The sequence below is a fragment of the Sus scrofa genome, chromosome 6 (assembly GCF_000003025.6).
Source record: "Sus scrofa isolate TJ Tabasco breed Duroc chromosome 6, Sscrofa11.1, whole genome shotgun sequence".
Classification (NCBI taxonomy): Eukaryota; Metazoa; Chordata; class Mammalia; order Artiodactyla; family Suidae; genus Sus; species Sus scrofa.
The window spans coordinates 168620922-168635982 of NC_010448.4; the positions used below are offsets into that span (position 1 = coordinate 168620922).

General features: G+C 48.1%; 2 protein-coding genes across 5 annotated transcripts in view; one reads left to right on the forward strand and one right to left on the reverse strand.

The window, feature by feature from the left end:
• ERMAP (erythroblast membrane associated protein (Scianna blood group)) overlaps nucleotides 1-15061 on the reverse strand; it is a 46916-nt gene that overhangs the window by 24400 nt on the left and 7455 nt on the right. Inside the window, exon 2 of the mRNA XM_021096912.1 lies at nucleotides 924-1041. Coding sequence (XP_020952571.1) covers nucleotides 924-1005 — 82 coding nt within the window. The 5' untranslated portion in view covers nucleotides 1006-1041. The remainder of the gene's footprint in view (nucleotides 1-923; nucleotides 1042-15061) is intronic.
• SVBP (small vasohibin binding protein) lies at nucleotides 8088-13063 on the forward strand. 4 transcript variants are annotated; one of them, XM_021096913.1, is made up of 3 exons: nucleotides 8088-8160; nucleotides 8915-9085; nucleotides 12635-13063. In XM_021096913.1, the coding sequence occupies exons 2-3, from the start codon at nucleotides 8972-8974 to the stop codon at nucleotides 12719-12721; spliced, it is 201 nt and encodes a 66-aa protein (XP_020952572.1). In that variant the 5' UTR covers nucleotides 8088-8160; nucleotides 8915-8971; the 3' UTR covers nucleotides 12722-13063. The 4 variants fall into 4 exon arrangements, with proteins under 4 accessions (XP_020952572.1, XP_020952576.1, XP_020952575.1 ...); XM_021096917.1 differs by having other exon boundaries at nucleotides 8096-8160; nucleotides 8940-9085; XM_021096916.1 differs by lacking the exon at nucleotides 8088-8160 and adding an exon at nucleotides 8213-8792 and having other exon boundaries at nucleotides 8940-9085.

A 15061-nucleotide genomic window follows, 5' to 3' on the forward strand; every position in this document is an offset into this window, starting at 1 on the left:
TGCATTGATATTATCAGCTTTGCTAGTTGACAGTGGATTGAGAGCTGAGTTTTAAGGCTTAGTCAGGCCTAGTCTTGGCTTGGTTCCTAATTATGTGACTTTGTAACCTTAATGAAGTTACTTAAACTCTTAGGCCTTGAGTTTCCCATCTTTAAAATGGAGAGATTTTTCATTTGCACTGCCAAATTGCCCCCCAGAGAGGTCATCAATTTACCAAAGTGTGTGGCATTGTTTGTTTCTCCATAACCTTGCCATCATTGGGTTTTATATGTATGTGTGTGATCTGTCATTTTAATGACTAACAAATGGTATCTCTTTTAAAATAATTAATGGTGTTTCACTTTATATTTTTTGATTGTTCATTTGTCATTTAGACTTTGTCAATTACCTGTCTTTATGCTTTGTCCATTTTCCAGTTTGGGTGTTTGTGTCTTTAATGGTTTATAAAATTCTTCACAGGATACAATTTTTTCCTACTACATGTTGGAAATATTTTTGCCTACAGGCATTCATTTACAGTTGAAACGGTTTAATTTTTAAAACTTCTAAATCAGAAAAAAAAAAAAACATGTGCAGCAGACGTTCCCTTGATCACTCCAAGCAGCTTAAGAAGACCTTACAAACCTACAGATGATGGTCTGACAGCACACAGCCAGGACCTGGCTGGGAGCAAGGTCGAAATAAGTGATTGCTATGAAACTGAACGGTGGTGACAGTAAGACCGAAAGGTGAGTCTTTTGACAAAGTCCATCCAGCCCCTCATCTGTTGTCCCCTTTTGTGCTCCTCATTTCCTGTTGTCCCAGTTTATCCTCTAAAACGTCCTTGTGAACATTGAAAAAGGGGATCGTTTCTCCAATGAACTGAGGAGCCTAAGAAAGTCAAAGAACGGAAAAAAATGAAGAGAGAAGGGAGGCGCACTCACCAGCAGTGGAATTGGGAGCCCTTTGTTCCTCCGCCGAGCTGGAGTCTCCAGGCTGAGAACATCCCTCTGCCCGTTCAGGCATCAGGCCGGGGTGTCAGGAAGGGCTCTGGAGGTGGGCCTGGGAAAAGTTCATCCTTTACTTTAACGCTTGCAGCCCTCAGCCAGGGGCTCCCTCTGCCCCGCAGACTCCCTTATAACTGTCCCTAAACACCGACAAGCCACGCCCTGCCTGCCTGCCCCTGATAAAGGACCACACCAAAGAGAAGGCTCCCTAAAAGCAAGGAACTCTCCGAAGTGCCCAAGTGCCACCAGGGTAAGGGACTTTCAGCCCCTCGGCTCCCTTTCCCTCCCGAGCTAGTGCATAGGCCCAATAACCTTTGATACATTTTTGATCCTATCACCCCGTTTCTGAAGAGCTTGCTTCTCTTGACTTTCCAAATCGGAGTGACATTGAAGATTGCTTTCAAAGACACCCACCCATTAGCCACCTTCTTTAACTCGCTGCCTTTATCTCCAGCTGCACCCTGACATGTGCTGACAAACAAGCTTGCTTACTGTCCCCCATAGTGATAAACCCTCTCCCGCCTGTCTTGCTTTTGGAATAGTCATACTTTTATATTCGTGATATCCATAATTGTATCCTTAACCGTGCATTATGTGCTTTTGTGGATGTTTGAACTTTATAAAGATGGGGCACATAATTCCCCGTGAGGTCCTTTTTTCACTCAACATTAGCCTCTGAGTCTAGCGGCCCCCTGGGGTGGCTCACACCATGTCCCCGCAGCCCATTCAATTCCCAGGGAGCTGTGACTTCCAGGCAGTGGCCAGTCTGCCACCTCACAGGCCACAGTAGCTCTTTGCTTGCCTGACTGGGGCTCTTGACCACGTTTGAGAAGACTGTTCAGCCTGTGTACAGCCTCGGCGGTCAGGCACATTAATGCCCCAGGGGATCGACAGGGAGGTGGGGCGTTGCTGGCGGGGGTCACGGATACGTGCCCCAGCCTCGACCTTCAGACAGACAATTCTGAGCTGTACCCTACACGGTGCCGCAGGGGTTTCCCAAGGAGTGAGCAGAGTAGCCCACCGTTGTCGGGAGCTCAGTAATGCACACTGTACTGGGTTTCCTTTCCGTTCCTCTCACTCACCACTCTGTTCCTGAGACCACCTCCTAAATAAGCTCTCGCACTGAAGAATTGGTCTCACACCCTACTTTGGGGGGCGTATAAGTTAGGATAGCGAAATCCGCGCATATTGGAGCCCTAGGACCTTCAGTGGGCCCCGTGTGACTACTGCATGAACAGGCCGACAGTTCGTCCAACCCCTCATTGATAAAAACGTGGGTTGTATCCGGGTTTTTGCTTTTACAAACAGTGCTGCTGTGAACATTCTTTTTTTTTTTTTTTTTTTTTGTCTTTTTGTCTTTTTGCCTTTTCTAGAGCCACTCCCGCGGCATATGGAGGTTCCCAGGCTAGGGGTCTAATCAGAGCTGTAGCCACCGGCCTACACCAGAGCCACAGCAACGCAGGATCCGAGCCTCGTCTGCAACCTACACCACAGCTCATGGCAACGCCGGATCCTTAACCCACTGAGCAAGGCCAGGGATCGAACCCGCAACCTCATGGTTCCTAGTCGGATTCAATAACCACTGCGCCACGACGGGAACTCCCCGAACATTCTTGATATGTGTTTCCCAGTTTACATCTGCAAGAGTTTCTCTGGGACAGCAGTTGTCAATATAGGTCTGTGAACCCTGGGAGTCCCCAAGACTCTTTCTGGGTTCCCCCCATATGATCAAGTAAAATAATTTGCCTTTTTCACTGTTTTGACATTTTCAGTGAGGCCACAAAAGCAATGATGGGTAAAACTGCCAGCATCTTAGTACAAATCCAGGGAGTGGCACCAAATTACAGTAAAAGTTACTAATTTTATTAAATCTCCACCAGTGAGCATATATCTTTTAAATATTGGAGTTCCTGCTGTGGCTCAACAGTAACGAACTCAACTAGCAACCATGAAGATGCGGGTTTGATCCCTGGCCTCTGTCATTGGGTTAAAGGATCTGGCATTGCTGTGAGCTGCTGTGTAGGTTGCACATGCAGCTTGGATCTGGCATTGCTGTGGCTATGGCTGTGGCATAGGCTGGCAGCTGCAGCTCCAATTTGACCCTTGGCCTGGGAAATTCTACATGCCATGGGTGAGACATATATATATATGAGATATATATATACATATAAAATAGTTATTTATGGTTATTATTAAATATTAGCTATATTCACAGTGCTTAGAATATATCCTTGTAGTTATTGCATTTTACACATAGTAGTTTGTACCTTATTGGTAAACTGAGGATAAGACTGGTAACTCCCTCACTGGGTGTAAGGATTAAACCAGTTAAAACATGTTTACGCCCAATAAACGGTAGCTATTATTATCACCTGGAGAAAGCCAGAGACCAAAATAAACAACACGGACAATCAAGGAGGTCAAAGGAAATGGCAGAAAATTACAGCAGCCAATATCCTCGGAAACGGGAAAAAAGAGAAGATCCTGAGTCCACGACACAAAAGCCAGAGGCTACCAAAAGGAAAGTCAGGGAGCCAGGAAAAACTCTCGGAAAATAAAATGTTATAGGAGAAACGAACAAATTTTTCACAAAAAACTAGAGGAAAATTCCAGAAGATCCCTTGTAAAATGAGACTACACAAAGCCCAGAAATGGAAAACGAGAGAAAAAAGATGAAAAAAACAAGGGAATCGAACAAAGAGGAGATTGCCCAGAACCGAAGACTGTGTGGGCCCTGACTGAAAGGGACCACTGAGCGCCTAACACAGCGAATAAAAAGATGCACAGTCGAGCTCATTACCGTGACGGAGGTTGAGACCGCCAAGGAAAACACACATCCGAAAGCTCCCAGAAGCAAAGGAGCAGGCAGCAATGACGTAGGAAGCAACTGAAATCAAAATCCATGAGACTTCTCAAGAGGCTGGCCACATGCGACGCTAGATGACAATGGGTCAATGCCTTTAAAATTCTGAGGGAAAATGCCTTCCAGTCTGGAAGTCTGCACCCTACCAAACAGTCAACCAAGTGTGCAAGCAGAATAAAGCCATTTTTAGAGAAAGCAAGGCTTCAAAAAGGTACCTTCCATGAACTTCTTCTGGGGAAGTTCCTAGAGAATGAGCTCGTCCAAAATGAGAGAATAAACCGCAACTATGAAGATGCAAGGGACAGGGGACGTGGCCCAGGGGAGGTGACGGGATCCCCAGGAGGCGGTCAGGAGCCGCCACAGGACAAGCGTGGGACAGACAGAAAGCCCAAGACGACAGGTGGGAGCAAGAGGCAGTTAGGCCCTACCGAAGGATGTCTCCAAGGGGGAAGAAGAAGTAGAAAAATACCGACTCATGTGACCAGATCAAAAGGTGTTTTACAGTCCTGATGGAATGCCATCATGGAATAACGAATGGTAGGTGCATAGATAATTACAGGAGAGGAAAAACTAGGCAATTTTTGACTCCGGTGGGGTGGGGTGGGGGGGTTGTTCCATAGATGAATGTAATCTTAGTGGACTATAAAAATATTTCAGAGTTACATAAATGTAAACACCGACTCAGTCAATCAAGGAATTTTGCAAACTGGCCAAGAGTCTGTTGATGAGAGAGAACCATAAAGTCATGGAGGAAGAAGAGGGAGGGGACAGACGTTCGCTCACTCCTGGATTCAGCCTTACTTTCCTAATTTTTTGGGGGGTGGAGTGGTTAGAGCCACATGGAGGTTCCCAGCCTAGGGGTCTCACTGGAGCTACAGCTGCCGGCCGACGCCACAGCCACAGCAATGCAGGATCCAAGCCGCGTCTGCAACCTACACCACCGCTCACAGCAATGCCAGATCCCTGACCCACCAAGGGAGGCCAGGGATCCAACCCGCATCCTCATGAATACTAGTCGGGTTTGTTTCTGCTGTGCCACATGGAAACTTCCCAGCCTTTACCTTCCTGATGAAGAATCCCAAACATCTGGCTTTCTGGATCCCCAGACTTACTGGATAACTCCTGCTTATCGTTACCTATGAGTGTAGACTAGCGCTGTCTGTCTCTCTCTCTCTCTCTCTCACACACACACACACACACACACACACACACACAAACCTCTGACTTGCCCTCTTTCTCACTTTTTCCCAAGCCAGTGCCTCATACCTTCCCTTTTATCAGTGGCTCCACTCTTTTCCCATTCTTCCGGTTTGGCTTTTCCATTGCTTCATAGCCTATATCCAGTCTGTTTCAGCTGGCTTTTCAAAGCCTTCCAGAGGTCCCTACCCTGTCTCCAGCTGTCATCTAATCCAGAGCTTACATGAATTTTATAAACTGTACAATGTGACGCAATGTAAAATGTACTGTCACGCCAAGATTTCTGAAATAGACTCTGGCTTGTTTACTTTTATCAATAATAATAATCCAATCAACATTTTCATAGAATTTTTAAAGTAACATTTATTACGCTTTTTTTCTTTTTTGGCATGTGGAAGGTCCCAGGCCAGGGATTGAAGCCATGCCACAGCAGCGACCCAAGCTGCAGCAGTGGCAACACTGGATCTTTAACCTGCTGTGCTCTAAGGGAACTCGTCTATTTTCAGTTTTTTGAGAAACCTCCATTCTGTTTTCCTCAATGACGTTGTCACCAACAGGACACAAGGGTTTTCTCCACGACCTCGCCAACATTTGTTACTTGTGTCTTTTTGATGATGGACAGTCTGACAATGTGAGGTAAGAGATCACTGGTTTAATTTGCATCTCTCTGCTGGTTAACCACGCTGAGCATACTTTCATGTGCCTGTTGGCCATCTGTATGTCTTCCTTGGAAAAACGTCTATGCAGATCTTTCGCCCATTTTTTAACTGGGTTGTTTGGGTTTTTGACATTGACCACATGAACAATTTACATATTTTAGACATTAACCCCTCATTGAACATAGCATTTGCCAATATTTTCTCCCATTCAATAGGTTGTCCTTTCATGCTGTCAGTGGTTTCCTTCGGTGTGCAAAAGCTTTTACGTTTAATTAGGTCCCATTTGTTTATTGTTGCTTTTGTTCCGTTGCTTTAGAGACAGATCCCAAAAAAATAATGTACAATTTATGCCAAGGAGTGTTATCCCTATGCTTCTTCTAGGGTTTTTATGGTTTCTGGTCTTACATTTAGGTTTTTAGTCCATGTGGAGTTTATTTTGTACATGGTATTAGAGAATGTTCTAATTTCATTGATTTACGTGTCCAGTTTCTCCAGCGCCGCTCATTGGAGAGACTGTCTTTTCTCCCTTGTATGTTCTTGCCTCCTTTGTTGTAGATTAATTGACCGTAGGTGCATAGGTTTACTTCTGGGCCCTCCGTGCTGTTCCATTAATCTATGTGTCTGTTTTCATGCTGTTTTGATTACTGCTGATTTGTAGTATAGTCTAAAGTTAGGGAGCACATTTCCTCCAGGTCTCTTCTGCTTTCTCCATATTGTTTTGGCCATTCAGGCTCTTTTTTTTTCCATACAAATTTTAAAGTTATCTGTTCCAGTTCTATGAAAAATGCCGTTAGTATTGCAACAGGGTTTGCACTGAATCTGTAGATTGCCTTTGGTAGTAGCATCATTTTAACATTGATTCTTCCAGTTCGTGAACACATCTTTCTACCTGCCTGTGTCGTCAGTTTCTTTCTTTTGGTATCTTACAGGTTTCCAAGTACAAGTCCTTTACCCTCTTGGGTAGGTTTACTGTCTTATTTTTAAGTGTGCAGTACAGTGGTATCCACTGTATGTACATTGTTGTGCAACTGATCTCCATATGTTTTTTGTTTTGCAGAACTAAAACTCTATATCCATTGAACAACTCCCTTTTCCCCTTCCCACAACCCCTGGCAATCACCAATCTACTTTCTAAGAGTTTGACTGCTTTAGATATCTCATAGAAATGGATTCATGCAGTATTTGTCTTTTTGTGGGGTTGTGCTTATTTTCAAGGCTTGTGATATGCAGTGCTAAACTGACTCCCAAAAAGGCTGTGATCATTTACACTTTGGCTGAAAGTGTGTGAGAGTTCATCTGGGCTACACCTTCAGCGTTGCTTAGAATCCATCCTTGGTTTCAAGTCCTTAGTGGAAGAAAAGGAGTGGTCTTGAAAATGTTTTCTTTTGGATAGGCCATTGTCCTACACTAAATACTGACTGAAACACTTGCTAGGGACTTACTAGCTGTGTGATCTTAGACAAGTCACTTAACATCTCTGGGCCTCTGTTTCCTTATTTGTAAAATGGGGATAATAAGAGTATTTTTTTTTTTTTCTGTTTAGGGTCACATCTACAGCATATGGAAGTTCTGGGGCTAGGGGTCAAACCAGAGCTGCAGCTGCCAGCCTATGCCACAGACACAGCAACGCCAGATCCAAGCCACATCTGCAAACTACACCGCAAGCTACAGCAACGCAGGATCCTTAACCCACCGAACAAGGCCACGGATGGGACCCACACCTCAGGGTTCTTACCCTGCTGAACACAAAGGCAACTCCCATAGTATATTATTATACATATTTATTTGAGGAGTACATGAGTTAATGTGAAGCTCTAAGAACAGTGCCTGGAATCGAATCCCAGGAGAGAGGTAGTTATTGCTGTTGTTATTATTTCTAGACTGAACCAGACTTCTGCTGTCAAAGTACATTTCCTCCAGTCCTAAATAATCTAATAAGGGGAAGGTAAAAACCAGCTAAAATTACTGTAGTTGTAGAACTGCAGTTGCAAAGTTACCGATTTTCGGTGGACCTGAACGTTTCTCTCTGTTTACACTGGCCATCTGTACTTCTGCCGCAAGCCCCTTTTGCAAAGCGAACAGGACCTCACCATGCTCCCAACGAGCTTCCGAATCAAGAAGGCGGCAGTCACCAAGGCTACTCTTCGAACTGAAAACTCAGCCCCAGAGAGTCACAATTCCAGTCCCAGGACGCAGACGTCACCCTTCAAAGACTAGCGGCTGTCCCAGGAAACACTCCCGGGAAAAGGTTTTCCTGCTCCCGCCCCAGCTCCAACCCCCGCCGCGCGCCCCAGCGGGAAGCCCAGCACGCTCTCTGCGCACGCGCAGCCTTCCTGGGGCGGGGCCTCGCCAGGCCGGCCCGCGCCCCGCCCCGGCCCCGCCCCCGGCCCCGCCCCCGCCCGGCCGCGGCCCCGCCCCGTCAGAGGCGCGGCCCGCTCGGACTCCAGGCCCCAAGGTAGCGGAAGGCGAGGGTTCCCGCGTGGGGCCTTGCGCGCGGCGCGGCGGGGCCCGCGTCCCGAGGCCGGGGAGGGAGGCGCAGATCCCCGAGCGCCGCCCGCCCCCGCCGCCATTTTGCACCCCGCCAGGGCGGCGGCAGGAGGGAGAGCTCCCCTGGGGCCGGGCTTGGGCCCGGGCGGGGCGGCGGCAGAGGGCGGGCCCGGCGGGCAGAGCGGGCGGTGCCCGTCTGGGAGGGCAGCGGTGGGGCGGCTCTGGCCGGAGAGCCGGCGACCGCGCGGGGATGGGCCTCCTCGCGGCCCCGCTTGGAGACCTGGGCTGGCCCATCCCTCTGGGCCGCGGAGGCGTCCCCATCCTGGCAGCCCCACGCGGGATGCAGGGCGCGAGCGTGTGAACCGGTTCTCGGGGCCCTTCTAATTCGGTCCTCACTCTTGGGAGCAGCTCTTGGAAGGGGCCAGGCAATGGACTTGCTCCATTTTGCAGACAGAAAATCAAGGCTCAGAGTGGGGAGGAGATTTGCCTAGGGACGCCCAGCGAGATGGTGGCCGTGGAGCTCCCGTCGTAACTCCTCCAGTGCGGTGGCCCTTCTCCCCTGGGTTCCCTCTGCCGCCCCTGCCAAAAGAAGGGGCTGAGGTAGGGCATTAGTTAAGCCAGCAGTAAGTTAACTAATGGGCAGTTCGTTCGTTCTTTCTGGCTGTCGTTGTTTTGTTTTTTAGAGGGTTTTGTTTTGTTTTGTTTGGGGGGGGTATTTTTAGATCGGCCTCCTTCTGCACCATCCAGGTGAGAGCTAAGAAGTATTGCGAAGCCAAGTCATGGATCCGCCTGCACGTAAAGAAAAGTCCAAAGTTAAAGAGCCCGTTAGCAGAGTTGAGAAGGCCAAGCAGAAATCAGCCCAGCAGGAGCTGAAGCAAAGACAGAGAGCAGAGGTGAGAGAAAGGCGCACCTGCAGTCTGCGGGAGGGGATGCTGGAATGGAGAGAGGTCTGTGACGGGAGCCCTGCCTGCCTCCAGGCAGAACAGGTGTCTTCCCAGGTTTCCCAAAGGAGATCACTGAGGTCCAGACGGTGGGGGGCAGCCCAGAGTCACACGCCAAGGGTCAGTACCTCGGCCAGGTAGTCTCCAGACGAAGCAGAGCTTTTGCGGTGAGAACCTGAGGAAGGAGGAAAGGGGAACGAGAAGGGACCTGTAAGGGAGGGTCTCGCAAGGGAGTGAGAGACCGAAAGCGTCAGACACCGTAGGACAGACGGCCTGGATTTGGTCTGGAGAGTAGCTGCCGAAAATGAAGCAGCAGACGCCCAAGCTCTGCTCTCCCCATTCTGTTCCTTTGTTCAGGCTGCACTCACACAGCAACTTGACTGTTTCCATGAATATTTTATCTTTGTATTTAAGTAGAATTATGGGGTACATTTTCTAATTTACTAGGTGTTGCCAAATTGCTTTTCAGAGAGATTGTACAAGTCTGCACGCACATGAGCAGTGTAAGAGTTCTCGTTCCCCACTTCCTTTCCAGTGCTTACGGGTTGTCAGACTTTCAATTTTTGTTCATCGAATCCGCTCACTCACAATACTGAGCTGTTGCTACATGCCAGGCACTGCTGCAGGAACCTGAGCTGCATGAGTGGACCAGGCAGAGACGAGTCAGCCCCTGCTTGCATCCAGTGGGGACACAGACATAAACACAATAAGCGAACGTGATAGTGTGTTCGAAGTTGATCCATAAACTGAAACCTGCCTCTGGATTAGGACAGGGCGTCTAACCGGGTTCTAACAGCTTGGTCCCCTCTTTTCTTCACCTCCACCTGGGTCCAGGCCCCCAGGTGGTTTTTACTGCCTGGCGCTTGGGTGAAAGGTAGAAAGCCCGCTGTGAGAAACGGCCCTGGGCCGCTGTGCCTCGTTCCACGGCCGCACTGAGGGTTGAGGGCTTTGCTCATGTGCTTATTGACCCCCTGCCAGGGAGGTTCCCTGGTTACACTCACCTGTCTGACTTCAAATCCCAGCTCCTCTGTAAATGCCAGTTCTTCCCGGGTCACCTTGGGTGAGATCCTCAGCCCCCCCCCGGAACTGCAGTTCTTCGGTTCCTCCAGAGTGAAATGAGGCGCACGACCGCTGTAAGGAACAGAAACGTTCCATGCAAAGCACTTAGCACGGTGCCCAGAGAAAGCACTTGAAAACGGCAGTGATTGTTGTCAGCAGTCACTGTGCTTTTGTTGTGTGGACGCGAAGTCGAATCAGACGGACTTGCTGAGATGCCATGGTGGACTTGTACTGTTGCAGCAGCTGGCGCTTGTTGAGTTCCTCTGATGCGCTGGGCCCAGGGCCCGCCTGCACAAGGGCCCCGTGTAATCCTCACACCAGGGCGTGTTAGCATTGCTCCCACTTTGACCTTGATGCATCCTTCCTGGAAAAAGGAAGGGAGATAGGATGCACATGCCTTGGTGAGAGGAAGGTCTTACTGTCTTTTAAGGTGAAGGGCTGTGAGCAGAAAGCCTAGGGAGTGAGGAACTGGAGGGCAAGAGTGCCGTCTGAACAGGTCTCCGGACCTTCCTGCCTGCCTCCTGCTTGGCCCTGCAGCTGCCTTGCTGTGTTATCTGTGTTGCCTGGAATGTAATTTCCCAAGATAGGAATGTGGCAGGAGCCCTTGTGGGGAGGAAGAGGCACAGTTTCCATTCAGTTCTGCAAAGATGCCACATTCCACGGAGCGAGCTGTGACGGCAAAGGCAAATGGGAACAGAGGCCCATTTGGCAGCTGAGGCAGCATTTGGTGGTGCCTTTCCTTCTGGAAAGTCTTTCACTCTTTGCCTTGGACCCCGACCCATTCTGAGTCTCTTCTTTCTCTGCTTTATAGATGTATATACTAAGTGTCACATGTGTATGTGCACTTGAAGAGAATGAATAAAACAAACACTCTGGCACCTACCACCCAGCTAGAGAAATCGAACAGGATCCGAGGCTTAGAAGCTCCTCAGACGTGGCTGGTCATGTCCCCAACCTTCCCACTAGCAGTATCTTTGTTCCTTAATTGTATGCTCTTCACTCCCTTGCTATTCTGAATTAATTTACTGCTTTGCTGTTTCTTTGTGTGCTTCTAGGTAATACTGCATGGCATGTTTCTGAACTTTCTGTTGTCATGTTCTGTGGCTGGCTCTCCTTGCTCAGTGTCTCTTAACTATTCAAACTTGTTTTCATCATAGAGTGTGCCAAAAACGTGCCCATCTCAACCATCAGCATTATGATGTCCTGAGACTCATTCGCGTTGTTTTTCGTGACTGTGGAATTCAGTTTTTCTTAAAGTTTATAATCAGTTATAAAAATGGGAAGTATGGGATTATTCACGCTTTCCATCTAGTCAGTTTGGACCGTGGACTCTGTAGGAATTTACATCTTTTAAGTTTTCAAACTTACGGACGCAGAGATCATAGGTTTCGTTTTAACCTTCATTATATCAGTGCTTCTGTCTTCTTTTTGATTCTGATGATGGCTGTGCCTCCTCCCGTCTCACCTCTACCCCGTCTTGGGGGTTTGCGGGGTTCTCTTGAGTGAAAACCATCTCGTTTCAAAGGCCGGCTTGATGTTTTGGTGGATCCTCCTATTACGCACCTGGCTGCTGTGTCATTCATTTCTGCTCTTTCTTTGTATTTTCTGTTCATCTGCTCTTTTTGAGCATTTTCTGTTGGTCTCTCTTCTTTTTATTACTCAAGTGTTATCCCCTGTTGCAAACACGGCCAGTCTTTTTTTTTTTGCTTTTATACAGATGTGGAAGTGTTATTTCTGGTTCTTGGGTGGTTGACTAATCACTGCCGAGTGGCAACAGGGTGGCCAGCCCGCCTTTCACCTGGAATGTCTCTTGCAGTTTTCCTCCCACCCCCTCTGCTCACCCTGGTCGTGTCCCCGCTGCCTCCTCCCTGGGCCGTTGTGACACAGGTCTCCCGAGCACCTAGACGCTCTGCTGCCCGACTGCAGCCTGGCAGGGTCCCCAGTTAGCGTTCCCAAAGCACAGATACCGTCGCGCTGCTTCCCTGCGCGCTTGTCTTGCCGGCTCTCGGGGTCGGCCGGGGGAGTCCAGACTGCTCCGCGTGGCGTTTAAGGCCCTCACGTGCTCGGCTCGCTTTCTTCAGCTCCCCAAATCCCGCTCTGTACCTCCCACACTAGCACACGTGAAGTTTCCAGAACTAACCCTGTACTGTCTCCATTTTATTTATGTCCTCATGATACCTACTCCCCATCCTGTGCCATGTGCCTTCTCTCCCCCCCCCCCCCGTCAGAGCCCACCGACTCTTTCAAGGCCAGATCAAGCCACCGGGGTCACTGCTGCTTCCCTGATTCCTCAGTGGCGTTAATGGCCACCTCTCCTCGGCCGTTATCAGTGCCCCTGTCCGACGGATGCAGTTCTGGCGTTTTCACATGACACAGCCTGTTGAGTGTGAGCAGACACTGAGCAGCTGCCCCCATTGCTAACATGTCTTATTCTCCCTTCAGATCTATGCCCTCAACAGAGTCATGACAGAGCTGGAACAGCAGCAGTTTGACGAGTTCTGTAAACAGATGCAGCCTCCTGGAGAGTGAGCCGCCCCTGTGTTCGCATGAGGTGGGACCCTGGAGGCTTTGTTTGTGAGTGTGTTGCCAGTTTTGAGCTGAGATGGCCCACGTGGAGCCTTACACAACTCGACAAGGAGACGTGTGTATTCCTCAAACTGGGTAAATCTGAACTTCCTCTGGGTAACTTCTGCTTCACCGGTTTCTCCCATCTGAATTGGCCCATTGCTTGCTGAAGAGACTTCTTCTATTCTTCTAAGACGACAGATTTTTTTTTTTAACCTTTTCTATTGTTTGGGAAAAAAAATCAGTGTTTCTTGTGAAACTGTAAATTTTCTCCAAAAAATACAAATAAAATATGAGTGAAATGTTTACTTGCTCATGCTTTTGTTTGGGGGTGCCTAACCACAGAAAGTGGAGTCAAAAAAAAGTTAATAAGCAGTTCCCGTCATGGCGCAGCGGAAACAAATCTGACTAGGAACCGTGGGGTTGCGGGTTCGATCCCTGGCCTTGCTCAGTGGGTTGGGGATCCGGCGTTGCCCTGAGCTGTGTTGTAGGTTACATACTTGGCTCGGATCCTGTGTTGCTGTGGCTGTGGTGTAGGCCAGCAGCTGTAGCTCCAATTCGACCCCTGGCCTGGGAACCTCCATGTGCCCCACAGGTGTGGCCCTAAAAAGCAAAAAAAAAAAGTAATAGGTACGAAAAGTTGAGGTGAGCAGAAGGAATCCTCTCTCCTTCAGGAGGAGTAGAAAAGAAAGAATGGGACTGTTTCCAGCTTTCACTCTTCCTGGGGCTAAAGCTCTCCAGACCCTGCGGGTCCTGCTTTCAGCCACGCAGGTGTTAATATGTGACTCCGCTACTCGATGAGCCGCTACTCAGGCTTAGAGGCTTAAAGCTCGGATTTGTGTCACCCTGTGAATGCGGACAGCTAGCAGCAGGCTGGCACCAGCAGGGTGAGAGGAGTGAGGCACTTTTGGTTTTTCATCCTGGGGCTGGTTTACCAGGCCTAGAAGCAGAACGTGCGTGGACACGAGGCAGATCACTCAGAGAGGGCACAAGAGCCAACACTATTTGGCCCGGGAACTTCTGCATGCCATGGTGTGGCCCAAAAAAAAAACATAGTTCCATTAAACAATCCTTACCACATGTGAAACTGTAAAATCTGTTCTATTATCTCTTTAAAAAGAAAAGCCGGTCATAATTTATTAAAGTGGTTTCATAACCACCCACAGTTTGCTACTAGAGTGCTTCTCTAGGATGAACGATATCCAGGGCTAACATAAGCAGTCCCCAACTAAGGGTCAGACCCCCCCAGACGGTGCTCTTTCTCGAATACTACATCATTTCCTTAGTTTTATGATGACAACTCACCCCAACACCTCATTGCTTCGAAACACAAAACTGAGAAATCCCCATTCAACCCACCCCATGGCGGTGGTCCAAGCCACAGCAGTGGCAACACTGGATTCTTAAGCTGCTAGGCCACCAGAGAGCTCCATGAAGCTTTCGTTCCAGCTTTGGTTTCTTCACCATCGAGTATAATGTTAGCTGTGCGTTTGTCACATGTGGACTTCAGTATGCTGAGGTACTTTCCTTTGGTACCCACTTTATTGAGAGTTGCCATCATAAATGGATGGTGAATCGTGTCGAATGCTTTTCTGCATCTATTAAGATAATCATACGGTTTTGTTCTTCATTTTGGTAGTGTGGTGTATCCCACGATTGATTCGTAGATGTTGAACCATCCTTGCATCCCTGGGGTAGATGCCACTTAGTATGGTATATGAGCTTTTTAAGGTGTTGTATTTGTTGCGCCAATACTTTGTTGAGGATTTTTGTGTCTGTGTTCAGTAGTGATATTGGCCTGTAATTTTCTTCGTCTGGGTTTGGGATTAGGGTGATGCGGGCCTTGTAAAATAGGAAGCATTCCCTCCTCTTCAATTTTTTTTGAAGTCGTTTGAGAAGGACAGATATTAATTCCTCTTTGAATGTTTGCTAGGATTCACCTGTGAAGCCATCTGGTCCTAGGCTTTTGTTTTGGGGAAGGTTTTTGATTACTGTTTCAATCTCTGTACTGGTGATCCGTCTATTCAGATCTTCTATTTCTTCATGACTCGCTCTTGGAAGATTGTATGATTCTAAGAATCTGTCCATTTCTTCTACATTGTCCAATTGATGTATAATTGATCATGATATTCTTTTAAAAGCCTTTGCATTTCTTTGCTATCCCTGTTCTTATTTCTCCTTTTTCATTTCTGAGTTTATTAGCACTTTTTCCCTTTTTTCTTAGTGAGTCTAGCTAATGGTCTGTCAATTTTGTTTACCTTTCGAAAGAACCAGCTCTTAGTTTCATTGATCTTTTTTTATTGA